The 27,401-nt window shown below is 40.9% G+C and overlaps 1 protein-coding gene across 7 annotated transcripts in view; it reads right to left on the reverse strand.

Annotated features, from left to right (window-relative positions):
* Nucleotides 1–27,401, reverse strand: part of GALNT1 (polypeptide N-acetylgalactosaminyltransferase 1) — a 90,833-nt gene that overhangs the window by 25,805 nt on the left and 37,627 nt on the right. For 6 of the 7 annotated variants that reach the window (XM_061589030.1, XM_061589029.1, XM_061589026.1 and 3 more), the window contains 2 exons: nt 23,804–24,027; nt 19,307–19,481 (listed from right to left, as the gene is read on the reverse strand). In XM_061589030.1, the coding sequence (XP_061445014.1) occupies nt 19,307–19,481; nt 23,804–23,942 (314 nt within the window). In that variant the 5' untranslated portion in view covers nt 23,943–24,027. Of the gene's footprint in view, nt 1–5,319; nt 5,407–19,306; nt 19,482–23,803; nt 24,028–27,401 lie in introns of those variants that run through there. The other variant, XM_061589031.1, reaches the window with a different exon arrangement.

Raw genomic sequence — 27,401 nt, forward strand, 5'->3', positions numbered from 1 at the left:
GTGAAGTAGGTTAGACTGAGAGTTGGTGACTGTCCCAAGGCAGGAAGTGAGCAACACAATTCAGTTAAGGAGGTTTAAAAATTTGAGATTGTACCTGTTCATAGTATATATCAAGGTTGACAAACTAGTTTTTCTTTGTTGTAGAAAAAAATCAGGAGCAGAATACAGGGATATACTGGGAACCAGTATGATACAATCTTTTTCTGAAAGCAAGTCCATAATTGGGAACGCAAGAGATTTATACAATTCAGAAAAATCTACAGAATCAGAATTTAGTACAAGAATTTAGACAACCGAACCGATCCATATCTTAAGATATTTCTGTATTAGTCCCTTAATCACTCTGTTTTTCTTCTCTGTGTGTGGTGCATTTGTACCTGTGATCAGGTTGAAAACTATCAAGCAATGGAATGGTTCTAGGTTGACAGACATAGCCGCAATTACTGCTTGCTATTTGCACTTGGATCAACTGCTCACACCAGTTATGCGAAATACCTTGTATTCCCCATTCAATTCGGCAGCTAATCAGTCAAAAATTCTTTTAGAGAAATTCACTACCCTGTAGATGTGTTGTCAGCAACTTGTTTTGTACAGAGCAGTGTACTGTGTACATTGTTTTGGCAATGTGTCTGGTAACAGGACTCTGCACTGAGATGATGCCAACTTCCACAAATAGGCGTATATAAGAAATGCATCTGTCTCAAGAGCCTTTTTAAAGATTTTTGAAAATTGTCTTAATTTAAAAAGTATATTAGATTTATATTTCACTTTTCTTCCAAGATGGAAAAGTTGTTACATTACATGTCTCTTAAGATCGGACAAGTAACAAAAACCCACCAACTCTTTTAGCCTTAAAGAGATACTTACATATATTATAGAATGATTCAAACATCCTAATGAATCGAAAACTATTTCTGCATAATCATGATTGTAGAGTTAGATTTATCAAATTATCATATCATCTGCATATATTGCACTTAGTTGTACTGTACTCAAGAAATGTGTTATACACCCTACCCATTTATTCCTTCAGCCAGGATAATGCAAAGTGACTGACATGTGACTCAATACAATGATTAAAGATGAGTTAAAATGATAAAATCAGAATTCAACTAAAAAGCTTTTTAGAATTAAAAAAAAAGTCTTCAGTAAGCTTCATATAGATGTTGAACAGCACTGGGGACAAGATCGTACCCTGTGGAAAACCGTAGCCCAGGGACCCTGAAGCTGAAACACAGTCCCCCACCGCTACTTTCTGAACATGACCCTGTAGGTATGAGCAAAAGCGCAATAAAACAATTCCTCCAATACAAATCCCACAAAGCCATCCATGAGGCCAGGGCTGTGGAGTCGGAGTCGTGAGCAATTTTGGGTGGAGTCGGAAGCAATTTTGGGAGGAGTCGGAGTCGGTAGAAATGTACCGACTCTGACTTCCAAATAAATTTTGATTGACAAGAAGCAATTTTGGGTGGAGTCGGAGTCGGAGTCAGACAGTAGAAAAATAGAGGAGTTGGAGTTGCAGAGTAGAAAAATAGAGGAATCGAAGTCAAAGGTTTGGCGTACCAACTCCACAGCCCTGCATAAGGCTACCATGTTCAATGGTATCAAAAGCTGCCAAAAGGCAGAGAAGCAGAAACAAAGTTGCACTTCCCCTGCTGCACTCTCGATACTGATCATCCATAAGAGTTACCAAGGCTGATTCCCAAAACCCACACCTGAACCTAAAATGAAATGGATCCAGGTTATTTGCATCCTCCAGGAACTGCTGCAACTGTTTTTTGTAAGCCGTTTCAAGGTTTTTCACTATAATAAAAATAAAACTGCTTGGCCACTGCTCTCTCCACCACCTTACCCAAGAAGGGGGTATATGCAACCAGGTGGTAATATAAACCATAGGATCCAAAATTTTAAATAAAAATTATCTTAGGGTTATATATTGTATATTTATGATGTTTTATGTAGGATTTGTATAGAAATGAGTGAAGTTGCCTGATAATTCACCAGATTGCTAGGGGAGAAATAATCTCTAATCCACAAAGTTAGCAAGAGATTATAGAACACATATCTTCTCCTGAAAGCCTATTCTCCCAATCTCATGAGACAAGATGAGTTTTCCACAGGGCTGTAGTTCCCCCAGGAAGAGAGGTGCACCTCAAAATCCATCAGATGCAAGAGGACCATAATTTGCCTTCTAACAAAAAAGCCCATTCATTTGTAATAAAACCATGATAACTTACAGACGCTGTCTACTAGGAGTTATTTCACAGCACAGCACTTCTCTTGCACAGTCCAATGAGCTTACAGCAAACAACTGCATTTCTCAACGTAGGTGTCACCCCTTATAAGAACAGGGAATCCCTCTTGGGGGACATCTGAGGGAAGTCTGAGTCTCTGGTACCGATCCAGAATCTACAGCTACTGCTTCTCCTTCAGCAATTCTGATTTCATTAAATTAGGTTCCTCAGGTTGCTATCTTCTCCATTTGGGCATGGGTTGTCCTGGCAGTAAGGGCATCTCATTTATTTGGGAAGACAGCTAGTACTTTGGGGGGGGGTGTGGCCAATGCATGCATTTCCCCAAGAAGGGAGCTCCTGTGCTTCCCTATGCCTTCCTTCATCCTCAATCTCCTCCTTGCATTATCTCCAAGAGCACACCACCCATCCCTGATACAGCCAGAGCCAACAAGGGCTTTTCTCTCAAGCGATCTTTCTTAGCACTGGGGTTTGGTCTTTTCTTTTTCCCTGGGAAGCCTAATTATTCATCATCAACTCCACCCTTGTAGGTGGGGCTCATTGACCTGGCTACAAGGCAAGTCCCTTCCTTCTGACTAAGGCCTTAGTTCTGCTACGACAGTCTTAGGCCTCCTTTTTGGTTTTGGATATAGGAGGAAGAAACTGCCCCTGATGAGCCCTGGCAGCTCCTTACAAGGGTTATTTTTTTAAAAAATTACCTGCTCAGTCCACAGAGCATGAGGCCATCCAAAGCTAGGACAATTTGATGTTACCGGATTTCCCTCTTTTCATTCATTAATGTTTCTAAGATAGAAAGCCTCCACATAACACAGAGACACATTTGGAGGACATTTCTCAGTTGAGTGACTTACAAGTGTACATTCACTCTAGACCTTTCCCCTGATACCCGTATTGTAACTCCATTTCTTTGCATTAGTTGAGACTTGTTCTTATGTTTGTCCTGATGTCTATTAAATAAATTAAAAATTACACATTTGGCTCTTAACCAGTTAAACTAACTTATTTATAATAAGTATTGAAAGAACAGGACTTTCTCGCTCAAGTGGAAGAGAACTTACAATTTGATAAAGAGAAGCTATCGCTGACAGCATGCCATCATTTCAATGTATTTGGGAATACAGAATATTTTATTACAGTAGGATACCAATAGCAAAATGGCTTAAAGTTGAAGGAATCGAGTATTGTGCAAGTTGTCCTGGTTTAAGACATGCTGACACAGATTTCAATTATCAAGAAATCATAAGGAAAGCCATGATGCTTTCACTATGAAAGGCAAACAAACTTCTACATTTGGGTAGAAACTTGAAAGACAAGCTATTTTCAAACTCTGCACAGGAAGAAGAAATGGGTGAACCTGTGCATCAAGAAGAGGGCAATTTTTCCCTATGTGTCAATAAATTTCACCAAAAGTGGAGAATTGATTGACAGATAGGATCAGAACTGGAAAAGTAAAAAGGGTGGTTACGATACAACTATGTCAAATGTCAAGACATGAAAGGTAGTCCTTGATACATTATTTGACTATCATTTCTAGGGGCTGAGGTAAACGTTGGAAGACATCCTATTAGCCAAAAGAGTATTGAAAAGATTTAAATATACAATGCACGGTGCCTTAAACATATTGACTTACGTCTCTAAGCTACACCCACAGACTTTGGAACTTCCCCAACGCCAACACCCCCCCTCCCGACAAGACAAATGAAACTGTTGCTTGGCTGACCAAGTACTACTCATATACAGACCTTGACAACAACAGGTTTGATAGGATGATAATGAGAGCTTTAAAATTCCAAGTCACAATATAGTAGCATTGAGGCCTGGAGATGAGCTCCTATATAATAGGCTCTTTGGGTTGTAAGAGAATGCTCCTGAAGCTCCTTTTTTGTTTGGAACAACACTAGATCTGCTTTATTACTGTTATAACATACTTGAAAGCCATCCACCTGTGAGGCAGAGGTGTAGGATTCTAAAGCTAGGAGGAAATTTCTATGTAAATCACCCCAAACTGAACATAATCTATGGCAGTCTTCAAAGACCCAGTGTCTTGAGCTATCTTAAGAGCAGGAAGCAGTGATACAGAGGACCAGAGGCATCCATAACACAGTCTTGACATTCCAAATACACCCTGGTCCCTAATCAACAGTAGACTGATTCAATTCTATGTGCCCCCAACAGATCAAGTTCATTCATTCTGACTACCATGGATTATCTGAAGCAGAACTGGTCAAAACTGATGATGATTCTAGGTAGCCCTCAGATGTCAATTCTAAGCTCAATTTTTAGTTCAGACTTGCTCAGAAATGCAATGAAGAGTAGTCGTACTCTGGGAAATATATACAAAAATATTATTTACCTATGGTAATCCTATGGTATACCAGTGTGGTGTAGTGGTTAGAGCGTTGGACTATGACCTGGGAGACCAGGGTTCGAATCCCCACACAGCCATGAAGCTCATTGGGTGACCGTGGGCCAGTCACTGACTCTCAGCCTCAGAGGAAGGCAATGGTAAACTACTTCTGAATACCGCTTACCATGAAAACCCTATTCGTAGGGTCGCCATAAATCGGGATCGACTTGAAGGCAGTCCATTTCCATTTTTATGGTATATTTTATAGGATTGTGCTGTATCTCAAAAGTAATTTACAATGAACTCAATGGGACTTACACTCAGGTATGCAGGTACAGGATTGCTGTCTAAAAGACATGAGATGCTCACAGAGATTTTGCTCCATACAGGACATATCAAAACTTGACATGGGGACATCTGAAATAACATTTTGTAATCCCATCCAACAGGCAATAGGTACCTCCTCTTGTAATATGATAACCATGAACCAAATGCCAACAGACACAAGACAAACGCATAGTGGAACACTTCCTAAAGAAACAGCACAGCTAAACAGCAACACTTTTACAAAAATGGGTAAGAATTTGTGTGTGCTCTATGAGCCACTTAAAAATCTGCAATACTCTGTCTGGTAACCTATGTGAACTTAATCTTGTCAGCGTCTGCACACTAGTTCCTGGTCAAGTTCCATTCTGTCCTTAACAGTATTTCATAATTTACCTGACATCAAGAGTATGAAATTTTCCTCTCTTCTGATATAAGAAAGTCGCAATATCTCATGTTTGAAGTAGAAATCTTCTTTAGACCCTAAAAACAAAATCCAAAATGGTCCTTAAAACCATTGTGGTCAAAGATTCAAGCAGAATTCATAAAAAGAAAGTTCTGAAGATTTTCTAGTGCTTATGGCATAGCCAATTGCCCCCAAACAGCTTTCTCATGAAAAACTTAAAAATTCTGTTATTTTTCTTATAAAGATATTCTACATGTTAAATATATGAAGGTTGAAATACTAAACTGTATATATTAGTAAGAGATGTTACAACACTAGAAGGTATTTGAAGACACCTCTGAGAAGAAAAGATTTAGACTATTTTTTTCCTGGAAAATCCACTTTAAAAATGCATGTGCCTTAAGAAAATCTTAGGCCAAGTTCATACATGGGAGCATGCTGAGTATTTAACAGAAATAAAGAGTCTCCAACTATCATATGAACGACAAATGTTCCTAGAAAAGTTCCTAGGATGAACAAAAAACACAGCAGACTGATGTATCAGCAACCCCATTTCTTGTAGTCAGCTAGAAATGTTGGAGGCTTCTACCCTGCAGCCTACTGAAAACCTACTTAAAGCTGGCTCTTATGCGGCCAACAACTTCATAAAACAGAGTAACCATAATTGTCCTTGAACATGGAAGGAGGTTGCTTTCATTGTCTTCCCTACTAATACACTATTTAGTTTCAATAGCGGGATATAACTGGACGAAGAGGATTTTATATTACCTGGAGGTGGGACTTTATTTTCTAAGGGAACATTTCCTCCAAGTACTAGGCAAAGCTATCCAACTCTGCTTGTACTTGCCTTTTTTTAAACCTAGCACATTCATTAAACCTAGAAAATTAATCTCCAACTTCGTTAACATAAGAATTGCATAATTTTTTAGAATTATTCTCATTTCCCACCCACCAAGGACACAACAGATGCAGATCTGGATAACAGCTACATTTTATTTTTATTTTATTTTTTAAAAAGGGAATCTACTTTTTTTTCCCCCATTCCAGCTGGTACAATCTGAAACCTGCATATTACCTAGCATTTATTGTAATGCCTCCCATCTTCTCCTACATTCCATCTCACGACTGTGACTAAAGGCAGACTCTATGGCTTTGTCAGCCAGCTTCCCCACCTCCATGCTTTGTTTACCATCTAGCTTGATAAAAAGATCTGAACTCAAAAACTCACACACTATTTTCTGGTTGGCTAATAGGTATTGCTCTAATAAGGATTTTTGAATTTTTATTGTGGGCCAACATGGCCCTCTTAGGTTTTTGTGAGACTATTTCTAAAGTGGCACAAAAGGGGGCTAAGCTGCTTCTCCTTTTCTAGAATTACCTTCTAAAATAATTTTAGTGGTGGGGGAAGAGGGAGCATACAAGAGAAATATGTATACATTCAACTTCAAGGTTGTGGACAAGACAAGGTCCTGTATCCAAAGATCCAAATCACTCATCAAAACTTGTTCCACTGTTGAAACTTCAGAAAACTTCCCACACAGTACAAAAAACAGAAGTCACCAATTCCTACAACTGAAAAGATACCAAGTTTTATCACATAATCTCTGATGGAAGAATGCTCATGATTTTTTTACACACGAGATTCCAAATTTAATTACATTGCTCTGAATGCAAGAAATCAAGCTATAAACATAATGACTCAATGTGCACATTAAGGTTGGGGATTTGACTGGCCTAAAGAGATTTGGGCAAGTATTTTTTTTAAAAAAATAACTTTATTGAACAAGAGATCAACGGGTTTAATAATTATGCTAATTACAAAAACTAATTTGTTACCTGATATTGTGAAATCATGAAATTAAGTTTAAAGATATAATGGCTTGATGACCACTGTGGTTAAAGCAAGAGTCTAATTGACCAGCATGTCAGCTCCTGTTCATATGGCTAAATAAGTCCAACATCTACACATAATTTAATTCATGTGACAAGTTGAACACAGGGATATATGATGGAGTTGTATATCCCTAAATGAAATGAGTATCTCAGAATACTAGATGTATCTCTAAACAAGTTTTACATGCCCTGATCTAAGGGTGAGCATGGGCAACACTCCCAAATAAGTAACTGTTACCGAACAGCTGCCTTATACAATTTTTGTTGCTTTTCAATTTAAAATGAAAATAGAACCAAAAACCCCCCCCAAAATCATAATTGAATAGTAGAATTCAACAACTGAACTACCAAAGGCAGAACAAAACACATGTTATAACCTGCTCCTACAGGATGGAGTCATGCAAATCTTCGTAGGAAGGGTATCCCAAAATTCCAAGTCTGCAACAAAGCAGACCCTACTTTTTGCAAAGGCGAATCTAGCCTCCACATGTAATCTTTAGCATAGCTTGGTTGGTACATATTAATTTTTAGATGAAGTGGAGCCCAAGAGGAGGAGCTGTTCCCCCACATAATCAGGACCCAGGCAATTCAAGACTTTGCAAAAGATTAAAACCAGCACATAGAGTTTGGCTTGGAAACATGTTGCTCTCCAGGGCAACGATTTATGAGAAGTGGGAGCAGAAGCTGGGGAACTGGATCCAGCCCCCTGCAACAGTTGATTCACACTATTGCAACTTATTTGCTAAGGCTATGTACTAATAGCCTCAGCTGTTGAATTAGGCTGGCAAAAATACACACACAGTGGTTTGCATGCACCTGCTTTCCATTGTATAGCTCTAACACCTAATCCAGCAGCACACTGGGATCAAAACATTAAAAGTAGCATGAAGTTCCTTTCTGTTCATCCTTACAGAAGATTGGGCAGGAAAGGGCTTATTTACACAAAGTAGTTTATTTATCCTGCCCTTCTAATGTGTTTGTATTACCCAAAGAATGAAAAAATTGAAATGGACTGCCTTCAAGTAGATTACGACTTATAGCGACCCCATGAACAGGGTTTTCATAGTAAGCGGTTTCAGAGGTGGTTTACCACTGTCTCCTTCTGAGGCTGAGAGGCACTGACTGGCCTATGGTCACCCAGTGAGCTTCACGGCTATGTGGGGATTCAAACCCTGGTCTCCCAGAGCATAGTCCAACACTCTAGCCACTACACTGTATAACAGGCCTAAAAATGCCTGGTCACCTAAAGCAACTTACATAAAATAAAATACCACAATTCATAATAAAATACAAAACCCAAACAATATAAAGAGACGTTTCAACAGAAGACAGGGTCAAGAGCTCAAAGACTTGACAACCTATCCAGAGTGAATCCTCTCAGATTCAATGCGTACATATGGCCTGAAGGAGAAAAGATTCACAACTGACTTCAAGGGGTAATTATTAAAACAGTGGCAAGTAGCCCAATGAGAGAAGTAGGAGATGGGATGAAGGGAGTACTCAGAAGACAAAACCAAGAGATTTCTGAAGGAGATCGTGAGCTACTTTGACTAGGGGTCTGCACAGAGGAAAAAAGAGCCCTTGCACTCACTGAAATGGATTCCAAAGGTGGGCCTCCTTAGTCTCCTTCAACAAGGGTCACCAATCTTTTTTGGGCCAGTGGCATATTTGGAATATCGAGGAAGTGCCGTGGGCACCAGTCACAGAACATGTGCCATCTATGTGTGGCATAACATCCAACACCAAAAAAATAAACAGGAACACAATAGCACAGGCTTGCACCCCAATGGAAAAAAGGCACAGTTGGCAACATAGGAGGCAGAAGCCATCCCTTCTCAAAAACATGGCAGTAAAGTCCACAAAGAGCAGAGTTTGCCCTCTTCTGCTTAGATATATATGAAGGGCCCTCATCTACTACAGTACATGACAATTCTTTGATGGATGGGAGGGAGAAGGGCAGAAGGGTGTGGATTCCTAGTGGATGGGGCTAAAGCCAGAGTTGTGGCCAGGGTCAATCCCTTCTCCCCCCCCCCTCCCGGATTCGTCTTCCCTAACCAGCAGGCTATTAAGGGAGTGACAGATCGCTCTTGCCAGAGGTCTGAACTGATTACTTGGCAGAAAGCTTTTTCCCCATGTTCCTTCCATCTGTTTCAGCTCCCCTCCTTCATTTGTCTCCCTTCGTTTGAGCTTCCCACCAACATGAAATGAGGCTCAGGGATGGAGGTTGTCCTCTTTGATTGACAAAAAGATAGGAAACAGGTCCAGATTGAAAAAACTCTGGTGTAATGGAGGGAATAAAAAGGGGAGCATTGCTTTCTAATAGCCCTCCATCCTCTTTCCCTGATTCAGCCTGAGACTGAGGCACCCTAATAAAGTCTTTCCAAATTGTCCTTTCCCCATGGAATTTCAGAAGAAGAAGAGCAGGCTATGCTGATTCCTTTATGGCAAGGAGGGGGGACCAGCAACCAAAGAGGGATGGCCATCCTTGGGATTCCTGTAAGAGGGTTCCCCCTCCAAGGAGGCAAACACAAACATACAGAACAGGATGAGTAGCTGGTGGCGGCTGCCTTGGAGAATACTTCCGGCATTTCTCTCTCTCCTCTCCCATTAGGAAGAGCTGAAGCTCAAGGAGAAGGAAGAGAGCAAACTCTGCTCTTTGTCTGTGGACGTTACTGCCATGTTTTTGAGAAGGGATGGCTTCTGCCTCCTCTGCTGCCAACTGTGTGTTATTAAACGATGGAGCAGAAACAATAAACCAGCCCTGCTATCTTTGGATAGGGCACTGCAGGGAATAGGCAGTTTTCTGTCTCCGCTAGGGATATGAGTTTCCAGAAAAAAATGAATTGGAAGGTTTTCCCACGCTAATTAAGGTAATTTGCTCAGAAAGTTCTGATGCCCTAGAATGATCTCATTTACTTACATTTAGTAAACAAGGCTAAACATTTTGAAAGTGGGAATTTGCAGTTTATTTGCAACTGGTATCTATTTATTGTTATCCATTCACTGTTATTGATAAACATATGAAACAGAAAAGTTTCTGCAGAAAAGTAAAGCACTGAAACAGTTTCTACCCCACATCTGTGGCCTCCATATACTGCAACTGTAGAGACTCCAGCTTCTTCCTCATGGATTTCTCTATGTTTTTTTTATTTATTTATTATTAAATTTATTAGTCGCCCATCTGGCTGGACATCCAGCCACTCTGGAGGGAGCATGGTCTAATTCCGTGTCTGAGGTGCTAGCAAGCTGGACCACCATGTGGGAACTACTTTGCTGACAAAATACACCTTGCTCCCAGGAACATGGCCAACAGGTGCAGAAGGGAGTTGTGGCAGGTAAGTCACCAAAACAATGGCTGTACCTATCCTCCTAATGTAGAGAGGTGCATATCATGGAGAAAATTAATGGCAGCATTATTTGGCCTCACACCAATGTTGGGCAGAGATGGTCCAATTGTCCTTTAGGTAAAAAACAACAACAACCCAATATCTTCTGAGAAGAGGTGAGTGGAAGAGAGGAGAGAGAGGGGAGACGGTAAACAGAAAAAAGTTCTTATTTTTAGGCTCCCAGGTGCATGCACGCACAACACACAGAAGAGACAAAAATATGTTTTTCTTTCTGGTGAAAGATGGAGTTAAATACTGACTCTGACAGGGGTCTTCTCTCTGGAGCAGGTCATCATGTCCGACTTTTTGACCCTGCTTTCTAATTGTAGATTTATATTATTCTAATACATTAAACACTCAAGGTCTCTCTTTGATTTAGGAAATATATTTCTTCTACAATATTTTATTTGATATAAAGTTACTGTTTTCTTTCTTTACCCTTCAGTACTATGTGAATTTGATCATTAAGGCAAAATTTCACTTTCCCTAACCATTCTTTTACTGTTTGTATTTTTTGTGATCCACATTCTTTAGCATATACTGTTCTTGTTGCTGCTAATATCTATGAAATTAACTCCTTATGCTCCTATTTTATTGAGTCCTCTACACCAGGGGTCGTCAACGTTTTTAGATCACGAGGTCACACTTCAAATTTTGAGAGAGTAATGGGGCACCAGTCACAAAATGGCTGGCATTGGGGATCGTGGCATAACACAAAATAGCTGCCATGGGAGGGGGGAGTAGCATAACACAATTAGAAAGTAGTCATGGTGCAGCTTTTCCCATAATTGCATTTCCATACTAGAAAAGGCTTGACCTGTTGAATTTATGCCTGTCATACAGCTGTTAAAGGTGGAAGAACCCTGGTTTTTTTTAGCTTCCCAGTGTCATCTCTACACTGAAGTCCAGGCTGCCATCCTGTCCCCATTTACCTGGAAATAAGCTCCATTAAACACAAAGAGACTTACTTCTGAGTAGATTGTACTGTAAGTTAACTATACAGTGAATTCTTAATAAGTCCCTTGTCTTTAGCTCCTAAAAAGCATAAAACATGCCTAAGCCTCTTTGCAAAGTTTTCACATTTGCCTTTTTATTTATTTATTTATTTAATTAAGCTTATATACCGCCCGACTAGCAACAGCTCTCTGGGTGGTGAACATTAAAAATACAATAAAAATAACACAAAACTGTACACAAAACTGTACAGTCTAAAATCAAAATATAATAATTTACAATTAACAGGAATTAAAATGCCTCAGAGAAGAGAAAGGTTTTAACCTGGCGCCGAAAAGATGATAGTGTCGGCGCCAGGCGCACCTCCTCGGGAAGACCATTCCATAGTTCGGGGGCCACCACTGAGAAGGCCCTAGATCTTGTCACCACTCTCCGGGCTTCCCTATGAGTCGGAACCCGGAGGAGGGCCTTCGTAGTAGACCGTAGTGTACGGGCCGGTTCATATCGGGAGAGGCGTTCCGACAGATATCGTGGTCCCGCGCCGTATAAGGCTTTATAGGTAAGTACCAACACTTTGAATCTGGCCCGGAAGCATATTGGAAGCCAGTGCAAACGGGCTAGCACAGGTGTTATATGCTCAGACCGCTTAGTTCTTGTTAGCAGTCTGGCTGCCGCATTTTGCACTAGCTGTAGCTTCCGAATCGTCTTCAAAGGTAGCCCTACGTAAAGCGCATTGCAGTAGTCCAGACGCGAGGTTACCATAGCATGTACCACTGATGAGAGGTCCTCCTTACTCAGATAGGGACGTAGCTGGGCTACCAACCGAAGTTGGTAGAACGCATTCCGGGCCACCGAGGCTACATGAGCCTCAAGTGTGAGGGAAGAGTCTAAGATGACTCCCAGACTACGCACCTGTTCCTTTAGGGGGAGTGTAACCCCATCCAGTACAGGGTATATATCCACCATCCGATCAGAGAAACCATCCACCAACAGCATCTCAGTCTTGTCAGGATTGAGTCTCAGTTTGTTAGTTCTCATCCAGTCCATTGTCGCAGCCAGGCAACGGTTCAGCACGTCGACTGCCTCACCTGAAGAAGATGTAAAGGAGAAGTAGAGCTGCGTGTCATCAGCATACTGATGACAACGCACTCCAAAACTCCTGATGACCGCCCCCAGCGGCTTCATATAAATGTTAAAAAGCATGGGAGACAGAACCGAACCCTGCGGGACCCCACATTGGAGAACCCACGGTGTCGAGCAATGTTCCCCAAGCACTATCTTCTGGAGACGACCTGCTAAGTAGGAGCGGAACCACTGCCAAGCAGTGCCTCCAACTCCCAATTCCGCAAGCCTCTCCAGAAGGATACCATGGTCGATGGTATCAAAAGCCGCTGAGAGGTCAAGGAGAATCAACAGAGTTACACTCCCTCTGTCTCTCTCCCGACATAGGTCATCAAACAGGGCGACCAAGGCAGTCTCAGTGCCAAAACCAGGCCTGAACCCCGATTGAAATGGATCTAGATAATCGGTTTCATCCAATAGCGCCTGGAGCTGATCAGCAACCACACGTTCCAGGATCTTGCCCAGGAACGGAACATTGGCTACTGGTCTGTAGCTGCTGACATCCTCTGGGTCCAAGGAAGGTTTTTTCAGGAGTGGTCTCACTGCCCTCTTTCAGACAGCCAGGGACCACTCCCTCTCGTAAAGAGGCATTAATCACTTCCTTGGCCCAGCCAACTGTTCCTTCCTTGCTAGTTTTAATTAGCCAAGAGGGGCAAGGATCCAGTACCGAAGTGGTCGCACGAACTTGTCCAAGCACCTTGTCCACGTCCTCGAGCTGAACGAACTGAAACTTTTGGGGGGAGGGTGATTCTTTAAAAGAAAGGGCAAATTATAGAGATTCCAAAGACTAGAAAAAAAGACTGAAGAAGGAAAAGTACATTAAAGGGGAAAACAGTAGCTCTTTAGGACTCCAAGGATTCCTACTGCCTGGTGTCCAAACAACTCACTTATCAAACACAGCTCAGACTTCCCTCATTGGCTAATAAGGGGTCGGTTTTGTCCCCCATGCTTTTTAACATCTACATGCAGCCTCTGGGTGCGGTCATCAGGAGGTTTGGAGTGCGTTGCCATCAGTACGCTGATGACACGCAGCTCTACTTCTCCTTTTCACCTTCTTCAGGTGAGGCTGTTGATGTGCTAAACCGCTGCCTGACCGCGATAATGGACTGGATGACAGCTAATAAACTGAAACTCAATCCAGACAAGACTGAAACACTGTTGGTGAGCTCTTTCCCTGCCCGGATGGTGGATGTTCATCCTGTTCTAGATGGGGTTACACTCCCCTTGAAAGAACAGGTTCGTAGTTTGGGGGTCCTTTTTGACCCTTTCTTGTCACTTGAGGCTCAAGTGGCCTCGGTGGCTCGGAATGCATTTTACCATCTTCGTTTAGTAGCCCAACTACGCCCCTATCTGGACAGCGACGATCTCGCTTCAGTTGTTCACGCCCTGGTAACTTCTAGACTGGATTACTGTAATGCACTCTACGTAGGGCTGCCCTTGAAGACAGTTCGGAAACTTCAGCTGGTGCAAAACGCGGCAGCCAGGCTATTGACAAGGACCAATCGGTCTGCGCATATAACACCTGTCCTGGCCTGTTTGCACTGGCTACCTATTTGTTTCCGAGCTAGATTCAAGGTGCTGGTTTTGACCTATAAAGCCTTACACGGTGTGGGACCACAGTACCTTGTGGAACGCCTCTCCCGCTATGAACCTACCCGTTCACTTCGTTCAGTATCTAAGGCCCTCCTCCGGGTACCATCTCACCAGGATGCCCGGAGGATTGTTACCAGATCTAGGGCCTTTTCTGCAGTGGCCCCCGAATTGTGGAACAGCTTACCTGAAGAGATACGCCTGGCGCCTACGGTGCTTTCTTTTAGGCGCCAGGTTAAGACCTGGCTGTACTCCCAGGCTTTTTAATGTTTTTAATGTTAATGTTTATGTCTATGCTTTATTTTAATATTGTTGTTGATATATGTGATTGATTTTATTATAATATTGTATTTTTAATCTGTTTTGTACACCGCCCAGAAAGCTACTAGCTATGGGCGGTCTAAAAATGAAACAAATAAAAATAATAAAATAATAAATAATAAACACTGACAGCCAGGAGCAGCCAGACTGGCTCATTTCACATAAATCCTTTATAAGGGTACTTGCACATTTTGCTCCCCAACTTTCTTTCTAGGAGGACTAGAGATTTCTTTCCCCCCCCCCGAAAACTCAGGGGCTAGGTGCAAGGGGACCCACAGATGACACGTTGGCGACCGCTGGTCTACATAATTCAGTAAAAAAACCTGCACAATATTCCCACTATATGTGATAACATTTCTTTCTTTAGACACTGCCAACAGATATTTGGATGCCCAATTATCTCCATGGTCATATACCACCATGTCATAACTTTAAAACAATTATCCCTTATAGTTATGCTTAATGAAAATCTATGTGCACTTCTCTACAATTTTGCCGAAATTTCCAAAGGAATGTTCTTCCATATCTTACACACATTTAATTATGTACTTCTTTATATGCTTGGCTTACCAGTCTTATTTTAAAAGCAAACCATATATTTGATAGTAAATAGTTTAAAATTAATTTCTCAGGTTTTGTTAATCCTCTGAAGCATTTTGATCTAAATCTGTCACAGTGAAAACTTGCAGCACTTGGCACAGTTCTGATTACTGAACCCCAGTGCCAGAGACATACAAATGAATCATCTGCTAGTCAAATCTTTGTTGTATGATAGACAAATCTTCGCACATCCTTAAGCAATGAATGCACAACTTTTTCTTTAAAACTAATCAAGGAAGGAGATTCCTCCTTCTCCTCTGGCACTATTCTACTGTAAAACCGCATTTTTCCCTATTCAGAAGATTTCCCTAGTACTTTAACATAAGCTTTCTTTCCTCTAACTTAGCCCATATGTATTTTATGATTTGTAGCTATTGTTTTATTGAGAGCTACCATGAGTATGGAGATGTAGAAAAGCAGGACAGAAATACAAATATTAAAAGGTGATAATGGTTTTTGTTTATTACAATCTGGAAAAAAGTACAAGATAATGTACAACGTAGTTATCCTTGTTATATTTTTCTCTTTCTGTAACTTATGTAGATATTAAAAGGGCTCTGTTAGGCTTTTTCCTTAATAACAATGATGGCAGTGTTACAGATTTACTGTAGCACTGTTCCACGCAAATATCTTGCAGAGGAACTACTTTTACACATCTGTTTTGTCTTAAATATTATAGAAAACAGGAACCCCATGTTGGTGGTTTCTTTGGGCTGCATCCAGCACTGCTGCTCCACTAACACAAGGGATGTCTCTGTACCCGACTTCTCCAGCCGCTCATGAAACCTCAAAATCAGCTCATGGGCTGGCAATTCTCCAGAGAAGATTTCGAGGGCATGCAGGAGGAGAGAAAACAAAAGTCCAGTTGGTGCGGCACTGGATACAACCCCTTACTTTTTTGGTTTAAAAGTTTATGGTAAATATAAAAAATAAGTTAGACCTGATTGACTCATGAGAAAAATAAAATCTTAAAAACTTGTTTACTAAAATACAAGGTTATGAGCGACTACAACTACTGGGGAAAATAACTGAAGATCTAAAACTAGCAAAATATTCTCCGCCAGGCAAGAATACTAGAATCAGGGCCGGTGCCAAAGGGCAGCCAGGTCAGGCCCTGGCCGAGGGACCATGCAGCCCATTGGGGCCCCTAAAGGGCCCTTCATTAGGGTGTGGGGGTAGCGCTCCCCTTCCACCATTCTCAGCAGGGTCAACTCCTGACCCTGCTGCAGATGGCAGAGTCAGAGCTCCCGGGGGGGAGGCAGACCGTGTGAGCCCATGGCATCTGCCTGCTCCACCTACCTCTCCTCCCTTTCTGTGAATGTCCTGCAGGCTGCACACGCAGCTGGCATCAACCAAGATGGCAGCAGAGGTTTCTCTAAGGGGCTCATGCCCCTACCACTATCTTGATTGAAGGCAGGCATGTGCATACATGCAGTGTAGCGCACATGCGTGCCATCAACGAAGATGGCAGCGGGGGTATTAGCCCCTTAGAGAAGCCTCCGCCCAGCGTGCAGGGAATTCACAGAATGAGAAAAGAGGTAGGTGGAGTGGTTCCACACGGTCTGGGAAGGTCGGTAGCAGGGGGCCCAGGGCAGGCTGGTGCCCAAGGGCCCAGTCACACCTGGTGCCGGCCCTGCCTAGAATGCATACAGAATCAAGAACATAGCCACACAGTAGATACAGTCTCCCTAACTTTGACACACATTCATTATCAAACCAGAGCTATAGGAAAGTTCTTTATAATTTGTGGTGTACTAGATTACAATAGTTTTCAAGTTACTGTAAGCACACATGTACCATTAAGTCAACAGCATGCAATTCCACTCAAATCTAGTTTCCAAAGTCCAAGAGTTTTCATCACTAGTCACACTCAGCATATATAAGCAAGATCCACTCTCTGGATTTCTGAAGGAGGAAGCAAGGTCCTTCCGCCACCTGTTCTAATAAGCAAGGATGGCTGGACTGTTCTTGAAAGTAGAAGATTGCTCCTCACCCCTGTTACGGGGATAAATCCATTGCCTTATGTATACAGACTCTTAGCAATAGCAACATGTGATCACTAGCAAGAGATCAAGATCATTCCCACAAGAGATGATGAAGTCACAAATACACATCTTCCAATCTGTACCTATATAGAAAAACAGTTTATGTTGAGCCATCTTAGTCTTAGATTCGTTGTGTCGCTGGTATGGCAGAGATTACAGTAGCATGGTGCAGCAGATCCAATACCACAGATTAATTAGGCTCAGAGGCAATTCTTTATCTGCTATCAAGACAGTGCCTTCCCAGAGTTACAGGCAACCATATCTGCAAGTTCAACACTTACAACTAATGAAGTTCCAATACAAACTGTGGTACTTGCAACATTCATGAACGAGGCAGCAACATATCACAAGTTAGATTTTTCTTCTATTCTTCCCGTTTATAAGCAAAACAACCTGGGATTCTACTGAGGCTTGCCTTCACTTAATTTCAGAATACATCAACATCTAGTTAGAACGCACTTCATATAATAGTTTATAGACGCTTCCAACAGGGCTAGGCTGTGCTTGCCATGGTACATTCCTACCAGAGTTGAGGGGGAAATTCATTCAATTCACATTTTAATGCAAATTTGCCACATTTGCACTTCCTGAAACAAAATGCAAACCAAAACATTCTTTGAAATTTGTACTTTCTGATTTTGCAATGCAGTTCTCCAAGCAAAAAAAGTGTACAAAAACTTACAGGAAGCTGTGCACGAAAATGTGTATATTAGGGGAAATGTACAAAAATGCTTTGGAAAAGACTGCTTGCAAAAAACAGGTATTAGGAAAAATGCACACAAAAATATGTATAGGTTTTTATGCCAAACGTTTACAAACGTTTGCAAACGGATATGGCAATGGGACAAACTGAATTTAAGATTTGAAAAAACGATTACAGGGAAACCAAAATTGGCATGTGTTCATCCCTAATTCCTTCTACCTATGATTCTTCAATACAGGGAGGCCTGTATTGCTTATGCTTATGGGTTAAAAAAACGGTTAAAAAACCTGATTCCACTAAACAAGTTTTAAATCAAAGGTAAATAAGACTCCATTGTGCAGAAAAATTAGAAAGCATTCCATGAAGAAGGGCACTTGGGAAATGCCAGAAGTTACTATTTGACAATAACTGATAGTGATATGCGACATGCTTAGCATGCTTGCTGTGACTTTACAGAAATCATGAGTTTCTGAAAGGTAAGACGTTAGTATGACATTAGGATGACACTGCAAACAATGGTTAAATTTCTAGATGTCAACTCTGATGTAGGAATAGTTAGATCAATTTATATTATACTAGAGAAAAAAAACAGAACTTTGCCTTGCCAATGTATATACATATGTACAGAAGATGAAACACAGCCTTCATCAGGAGTAAAAGTATTTTATAAATTTGCAAATAACCAAACACCAGCACTTTACTAACTTCAATTCCAGTTAATGTGAAAAGTTTGGTCAGCCTGCCCTCTCTTGTCAAAGAGTATAAATGGCAAAACAGTTTAAAAGCTTGACAGTGAAGAATGAGATAAAACTGTGATGGAGATGGGGGAGGGAACAAGAAGCACACCTACTCAGCCATTAAGCAGCTGTAACAAGCGGTACCTGATAGAAAATTGGTTCTCAGGTTTACAGTTCTAAGCATGAAGTAATGCAAATCAAAGGTGGAGCAAAAATGTGAGCCTAGGCTATACTGTAATTTCTTTCACTTTATCTAGATGAATCAATCAACACACAATCTCTAGTCTGCCTACAACAAGCCAGGTTTGTGGGAAGTAAAACTAAATCATGCTGGTTGTCCTCCTGTCTGCCTGAGGGAAAAGGGAGAGAAGGGAAAGTGTTTCTTTTCTTTCAAAGTTTTAATTATTTGGAAAATATTGGATGTCTTGAATTCCAACATTTTTGATACTGTTTTGGCGCTAAAATTTCATTTGCACTGAAGAGTACAGAAAGCACAGTATATGTCAACAAATTCTGAGAATCTTACTTAATGTCAATGTTCTTCAACACTAATGAGTATGTATAATAATTCAAAGAGGGTCCATTTTAAACTAAATATGCCTTTAATTCACTGTAAATTCACTTACCCTTCCAATCTGACATCAGGTAAAGACCTATTGAGTGCGATCATTTCACTTGCCATTAAATTAAACTGGTTTATTTTAAACATTTCCTTCATCTTTTCTTGGTCCTCTTTAGGAATGACAACAGGTTTCCCCATTTCTCCTGGGCCTTCATGAGGTTTCTGTACAAGTTCTGGAACTAATAAAAGTTTGTATTAACAATCTGAAAAGAACTAAATATATAAAACACTAACTGTAGACATTCAACACTGAGAAAAAACAGGATTTGTGGAAGCTTTAGCACTGAACATAGGATTTAAAAGGCATTTAGTAGAAAATGCAAGCATCGGTTCTCTAGAGCAAATACTGACTTTGCATATAGGCTATTCCCAAAACAAGTGTTCTAGAACATATGGATTACTATAACTGCATGACTGAAGATGAACAGATGAAAGAAAAATATCAAAGCAAAACAGAGAACATAACTGAAATATAACAGAGATCCAGATAGCTTGCCTGCCAATATATAGAAATCAAAAAGCAATGACATGCTGGCCTGAGAGTTCCAATTCTATGTTTCCATGATTAAGATTATTCTCAAAGGTGTTACTTTACAGAAATCTGAATTTGTATTAGGTCATTGAGCAATAGTAATTGTGTATTGCCCTTAGTAATAAAGATTTCTCTTACCAACCATTTTTACTAATGCATAATCATATGTCTTTCTTCTGACTAGAATACAGTAAAAAAAATTGAGGGGAGAAGAGTCTCAAGAAGATCCACGTTAGGATCTGCAGCACTGGTCTAGTTCAGATATCTTACTGTGGCAGTGAAGTGGGCCAGTGTCGCAGACATAAGACCTATGTTTTAGAGGAAAAACAAGGAAGGATCTCAATCAGAAGTTAAAAGGCTAGAAGATATCAATGTTAATGTTTCAAAACTCAATTCACCTGTTTTAAACAGACTAAGATGGGGCAGCCGACTTGGTACCACCCTAATGTAGGTGGACCCCACTTCCATCAGTCAGTCCCAGATAGCATTACCAATGGTAAGCGATTATGAGACTTGTAGTCCAACAATATTTGGAGGGAGGGCACCACAATAGCTACCCATGGACTGTGGATGGTCTGTCAGTATAAATATTAAGAATGGATTTTAGACCCACAGTAAGATGTCTAAGTAAGGTTGTCTTTTCAAGTAATCTTCAGTGATTATCAAAAGTCAGGGTTAGCAGCCAAGTTCCCACACTTCCTGTCATTCTGTGAACTAAACTTTGGATACTTCCATAGGGCTGCTCACTTGGCAGTGTCCCTATTGAATTTCAGGTCTCAGGTTAAGACTTTTCTATTTAGCCAAGCTTTTAGAGAACAGTAACTGGGTGTTTTAGCTGCTTTCTGTACTTTTTTTTTCCTTTTGGGTCTTTATGCCACTATTTCAGCTTCTTGTTTATCCTGTCACTATTCAGTTTAATGATGGCTTGTTTTTATGTTCCATGGTTTTGTATTACTTTTGCTTTATTTTATTAAAATTGATTTGGAAGGAGGATTATAAATATTTAAAATAAAACCAACCAAGGTTGCCACTATAAACTAAATGTTTGTTGCTACTGAGATTGTGCCCCACTATAGCAAACAAACAAGTCAATTCTCTGTTAAATGTACTGTGTATGTGTGTTGCAGCTGAACGGTGCTCAAGGCAGCTATACCACACTTAAGATATTCCTCATCTCATAATTTTCTAAATTCAGCATATTGTTACCTGGCAAATACAGCAACAGCTGCATTCACCAGGGAATGCTAAACTATACACCATCATAGCAAGTTTTGATACTTTTCAGAGAGAAGAATCCTGTGCATTTTAAAGATTGCTTCATCAAAGGTTTAACTGCTAGCAGGTTTAAAGGTAGTTAGTACTCATACACAGAATGCATGACAACACTGCTTAGAGACCCAAATGCATTATTCAAGCTTCTAGAGTCCATGCCAACAATTAAGACTACAGGGGTGGGAAACATTTTCAGTCCAGTGGGCCAGACCCTGAGCTCCCACCACCACTACAGCCACTTTGACAGGTGGGCAGGGCCACCCACCTGTCAATCACCTGATGTCACTATGATGCCGGGTGACCCATTTTTCCATTATGGTTTGGCTTGAAATCAAGCTGCACCATAAAAGTAGTGGGGTTTGAACGATCACCTGACTGGCACCAACTTCAGGCCCCACTTTCAGCAAGGAGTGGCTGTGACGTCCTTCCCCAGCACCACCAGTGAAGCTCTCACTTGTGGCTACCAGCAGACAGGAACGTCAGGTTTTCTTCTTACCCTTTACAGCTCTAGCACAGATTTCAACAATTCCCCCTGCTAGGCCTTACTACCCCACACTCTGTATCTCTTATAACCTTTAGACTGTGTCTTAGTCCCTGCCAGGCTATCTCGATACCTTGTGTCTATGGGTATAGGTAATTTCCAAACCCCCCTGCAGCCTCTTGCACTGAAGCATACAGCCCTGGGTTTCTCTGTGGGACTGGATACACTTTCCTCCGATCCGCCGCTGCCACCATTCGATACAACTGTTCAGCCTTGGTTACTTGCTATCCCCCCTGGTATGTGTTTCCCAGCTGAAGGAATCAGGCTTATGTTTAACCAAGTAATATATTTATTAAGAATTAGAAATAACAAGATTACTTTTAGAATGTTTCACAAGCGTATGGTTTCATCTATATTCTGTTAGGTACTTGACTTCTTACTACTTGCCTCAGAACTCCGACTCACTCTCATCAACACCCTCAAACCTCACTCTCCACCTCTCAAACACCACCTCCTTACACCTTCTAAACACCCCCCAGATTCAACTGTCATTCTTCCATTTATACACTGAGCCATTCAAACGCTCAGCCAATCATCCAGCATTCTACTGCTCATGTACTCCCCCCTCCTCTTTCACTCCACTTACCATATGTCTTCTATATAAACAGCACTTACCATATTTACAATATAAGCAGGAACATCACAGTGGCCATACTAATTTTCTGATCGGAAAGTCCTGATTGTAGTTGATCCAAACAGGGCTTGAAGGCACCACCAATCAGCACCTTTTCAGGGCCCATTTTCTGCAGGGATTGACTTTACTGAGGCACTCTGATTGGGAGCTCACAAGTAGAACCACTCCCATCGGGGTTTGCATTTGCCACCAAATTAAAAAGGCACCAAATTCCAAAGTCCCAATTGCCAGGAACAATCAGGAATGCATTTTAAGACTCCTATTACAGTTGCATCTTTACCCTATATATGATGTTAGGCATAGGGTGCTTGTGGCTTGGGGAAATGGCCTAACAGGCCAAAAAAGAACCTCTGCCAGGCCTAATTAGGCCCAAGGGCCAAAGATTCCCAACCAGTGTCATGAAATTATAGTTGGAAGATACTTTGGAGGTCATCTAGCCTGACTCCATGCTCAGTGCAAGGCCTACAATACAAGATGCAACTACAACATGTGACACCTCCTGAGGGAGTGTTTCACTATCAAACAGATCTTACCATTAGGAAGTTTCTCTTAATGGTTAGCTACTTCCTTGCAATTTCCATCCACGGATTCTAGTCCTGCCCTCTGGAACCACAGAGAGCAAGTCTGCTTCATCTTTTACATGACAGCCCTTCAGATATTTGAAGACTACCCTACCTTTCCTTACTTTTCTCTTGGGCCAGCACTTTCAACCATTCCTTGTAGGACTTTGTTTCCAGACCCCTCACTGTCCTAGTCACCCTTCTCAGGACTTCCTTCTTAAAATATGATGCCCAGAACTGGACATAACACTCCAGGTGCAGCCTCACTTGCACAGAACAGAGCCAAACTATTATTTTGTTTCTGTTGATGAATCCTAAGATTGTGTTAGCTTTTTTAGCAGCCACATTACACTGATGGCTCATGTTCAGCCACTATTGTCAAGTCAGGTCTCCCTCATCCCAAATGTTTGCCTTTGATTTTTTTTGTATCGAAATACAGGTCTTTTACACATTTAACAGTGTTGAATCCATCTTGTTGGTTTCAGCCCAGTTGCGCACACCTATATAGATGTTTTTGAATCTTTTTTCCTGTCTATAGTGTTAGATATTCCTCCCAACTTTGTATAATCTTCAGTTTAGGTAAGTATTCCCCCTATTCCTCCACACATACAAATGGGAAGAGAGCATTTTTCTAGAGCCAGCATCCAAAAAGCTAGTTCAGTGTATTCAAAGCAAGTTCTATGCATACATTTCTCAATCTGCATGCAAAATCACTTTGGAAATGGAAGGAATGCAAACAGTCTGATACAACAGAGAGGTACTGCTGTTCAGACAGAAAAACCCCACGCAGATTCTGGTTGAGATAATTTAAGAAGAAAAATACAATTTTCTATCAATTTGGTCATCTTAAACTGGTTAATATTTCATTTTATGAGGTTCAAGATAAGTCAATCTCATTCACTGTCAAAACGTTTTTCTCTGAAGTTGAGAGGTCTGTACATAACTTACAACTAAGTACTTACCATCCCCAGGCGGTAGGCCTCTCTCTTTTTTCTCATCACATTTGTTGCATTCACTGAAGTAAAGTAACAAAAACATATCCAAAAGGACCCAAACCAGTGAGGTGGCAAGGACCACCTTACAATATGCAAATTTTCTCATGGCACTTTAAGTCAAACACAAAATGAAGTGTATATTGAAGTCAATGACGCTGCTTTAATCCCATTTCAGAAATCATGTTCTGGATCTATGGAGAAAAAAGAAAAAAGTTACACAGGATCTAAAGAATAAAGTTTCTTCCTCAAAATATAAGACAAGTATAATATGCTCAAGTATCCATGTTTTTAAAAAAGATACTTAGGCAATGCATACTTCAAGTATAGTCAGTCAGATCTTACTGAAAAGTACAATTCCATTCTCAAAAAAATTCCTTCCCAAAGCAAAATGGCTCGTGCTTTCATAACAAAGACCAGTAACTGAAATCTAATATTTCATTATCCCAAAACTATCCGGAATATGGTAGCTGTCAAAGAAAATGTAGGAAAAAATTATGTGCTTGTATGTACTTCAAGATGGGCATCCAACAGCACTGTATTCATTACTGCTTGGGCTAGCAGAGCTGTCTCATTTCCCCCAACGTAAGAGACAGCTTTAAAAAAAAAAAAAAAAACTTAACTGTACCACACTTACCAAAAGATGGGAAAACTGCTCAGCTTCCTCATCAATCTCTACAGCTTGGAAGAACTATTAAGTGAATTCTGATGCAGAAATTGCTTTTCCAAGCAAGCTATTTTAACTAAATAATTTACACAGTAACCTGTGCACCAACTCCAATCTGCAGCCAGTGGATCTCTCATAAACATGTCATGTGCAGAGAACTACAGCTTGAACAAATAAACCCCCAGAATTAACATTCATTCATTCATTCATTCATTCAGAGACAGACAGACGGACAGACAGACATATTTAAAGAGTTTTGCAAGGTTGTTGCATCATATGATTTCCAGTTTGCATTTAATACAAAGTGTTAGGTAAGACTAAGCACACACAAGAATATGCCTGGGAAGAAGTCTTTCTTTCATGGAACATTAAGGTCAAACAACAGGTTACATTAAGGCAAGGGTCTGAAACCCTTTTGGACCCCTTGGCACTTTTGGAATTTTCAGCAAACACTGTGGGGTGCTGTCACAAAATAGGCAGCTCCAGGCCTTCCAGGAGGCAAGCCCATTTACAAAATGGCTACTATACTGCATATAACTAGTCACAAAACATCCATTTCACAGAAGTAAACTGGTGAAAATGAGACACATTAACAAGCTAGCTCAAAAACCTAAGTACAAATGGAGCAGAGTCTAATCCTCCAAACACAAAGCCGCTCATTTGAACCCACAGTATTCTGCTTCAACACAATACTCATTTTCATGCAAGACAATCTCTCTCTCCTGTGCCAACCAACTCACCGCCCCCAACCTCTTTCTCTAAGGGCACACACCCAGAGAGAAGGGGGGGGAGACACAATTACACATTGCTCCCCACACAATAGCTGAACAGGCTCTTTCTACCCTTACAAGTACCATCACCTTATTCCCTCCCCAATGGCACTTGCTCCCTCCCACCCCGTATTCGGTCCTCCCCTATAACTCCTCCTCTTCCAAAACACTGAAAACTAACAAAGCTTAGCGCAGCCACCAAAGGTCCTTCTGTCTCTTCTTCAGCCATTCCAAAGGCCTGTAGCTATCCCATTAGGGTGAAAGTGAATGCATGCAGCAAAGGCCCAGAGAGGCACAGTTCAGGGAGATCAATTTAATTGGATTTGGCGGCGATGGGTAATCTGGTGCAGATGGCAGCGAATGGCCTTGCAGGCACCACAGCAGGCCTCTGGGGTGCCCTGGAACGTGTGGGCAACAAGTTGGAGATCCCATCATTGTTGTTACTTTAAAGCACATATTTACAACTACCACTTCCACAAAAATCAATTGGGTGTGTGTATGTTAAAACCTTTCCTCTATGTGCTGTTTTCCTGCCAAAAATAGCTAATGCTTCTGTTTAAGCAAATAGCATCTTTACGGGCAAATCCTGGCACGGGGCGATTTTCTGTCAGGAATACAACAGGCAGTGTGACCTACAGAAATGCTCTAGGAGGAAATCATCACCTCCACCGTTCACTTTTACATGAGTTTTATGAGGTAACCTGCAGTGAAAAAAGTCTTTGCTAGAAGGAGGCAAAACTGTACAATACAAAATTATAGTTGTCAACCAATGAAAAACATTACTCACCTAAATCATCTTGCATTTTAAGTGACCATTCAATTAACAGCTTTAAATAAATGACAGCACCTTCATACAAGTGATATTCCACTGAATGATTTCAAGTTTCTTAACTCGAAGGGAAAATCAACTCTGCACTGCTAGCAAAGAAGTGTTTAGAGCATACTTCAAATAAGGCGTTTTCCTAAGACAATGACTGTTATCCTACACAGATTATCTGAAGATTGTCATGAGTTATGAAGCAAATCTGAGTATAAATTTATTAACCCATCACTGAGTTCACAATAGGGAAAAAAATATATGAGCATCGCATTTAAAACAATACACTTTTTATATGAAGTTATTCTGACATGGGAAAGCTGTTTATCCATCAACATTTTACATCAATATTGGCCCAAATATTTTAGTCTACTGAATTATAAAAGTCTTGTTGCTTTTATTTATTTATTTATTTATTTATTTATATACCACCTTTCCTCCAAGGAGCTCAAAGTGGTGTACATGGTTTCCCCCTCTCCATTTTGTCCCCACAACAACCCTGTGAGGTAGGTTAGACTGAGAGACAGTGACTGGCCCAGTGGGGATTTGAACTGTGGTCTCCCAGGTCCCAGTCCAACTTTCTAACCACTACACTACACTGGCTCAATGTGATACCAAGTCAGAGATATGTATCTGTTTTGTATTTTGAAAAAACATAAACCTAAGAATCATCTGCCCAATAAAAATAGTCTGAAGGAATCACAACTTATATATACTTTAGAGAAGAGTTTTATATTAAGATTTTTGCAGTCAGAAGTTAGAAACCAGATATACACAGTTAGTATTATGGGACAAAGACCAAGCGTTTCTCATGGCTAGCATAAAAATGAGAGTGCAGAACAGACCTTCTATTAATGTAAGAGGTCTAATCCAGCAGCTGGGGAAGGTTAAAACATTTTTCCTGGAAGCTTCTCTGAAAATTTCCCCAGCATCTGACATAGTAAGCAAAACCTTAAGAAGTATACCTTGTGTAATGTTATGTGCTGTATAAGCATCTAACTTATTCCAATAACCAAAACTATTTGAAATGAAATATTTTATTAGAAAAAGCTATCAGAGTGCACTTAATGTGGCTTAAATGTTACTTCGGAACATATTCAAAGCTTTAGGAGGAAGGTGAGAGAACCCAGCAGAACCTACACCTTGCTGCTGTGGCCTCCTGCAAAACTCCATCTGCAGGCTTCCTCGGGTGTCAGCTGCTACTTCCTGCAAGGCCTGGGTGCCAGCTGAAGTCAGCTGGGGCTAACAAGGGAGAAGACAACTGCCAGAGGGTGGGGAAGAGAGCTCCCCTTCGTAAGAGCCACCTCTAGCCAA

The sequence above is a fragment of the Rhineura floridana genome, chromosome 11, assembly GCF_030035675.1.
Source record: "Rhineura floridana isolate rRhiFlo1 chromosome 11, rRhiFlo1.hap2, whole genome shotgun sequence".
NCBI classification, from domain to species: Eukaryota; Metazoa; Chordata; class Lepidosauria; order Squamata; family Rhineuridae; genus Rhineura; species Rhineura floridana.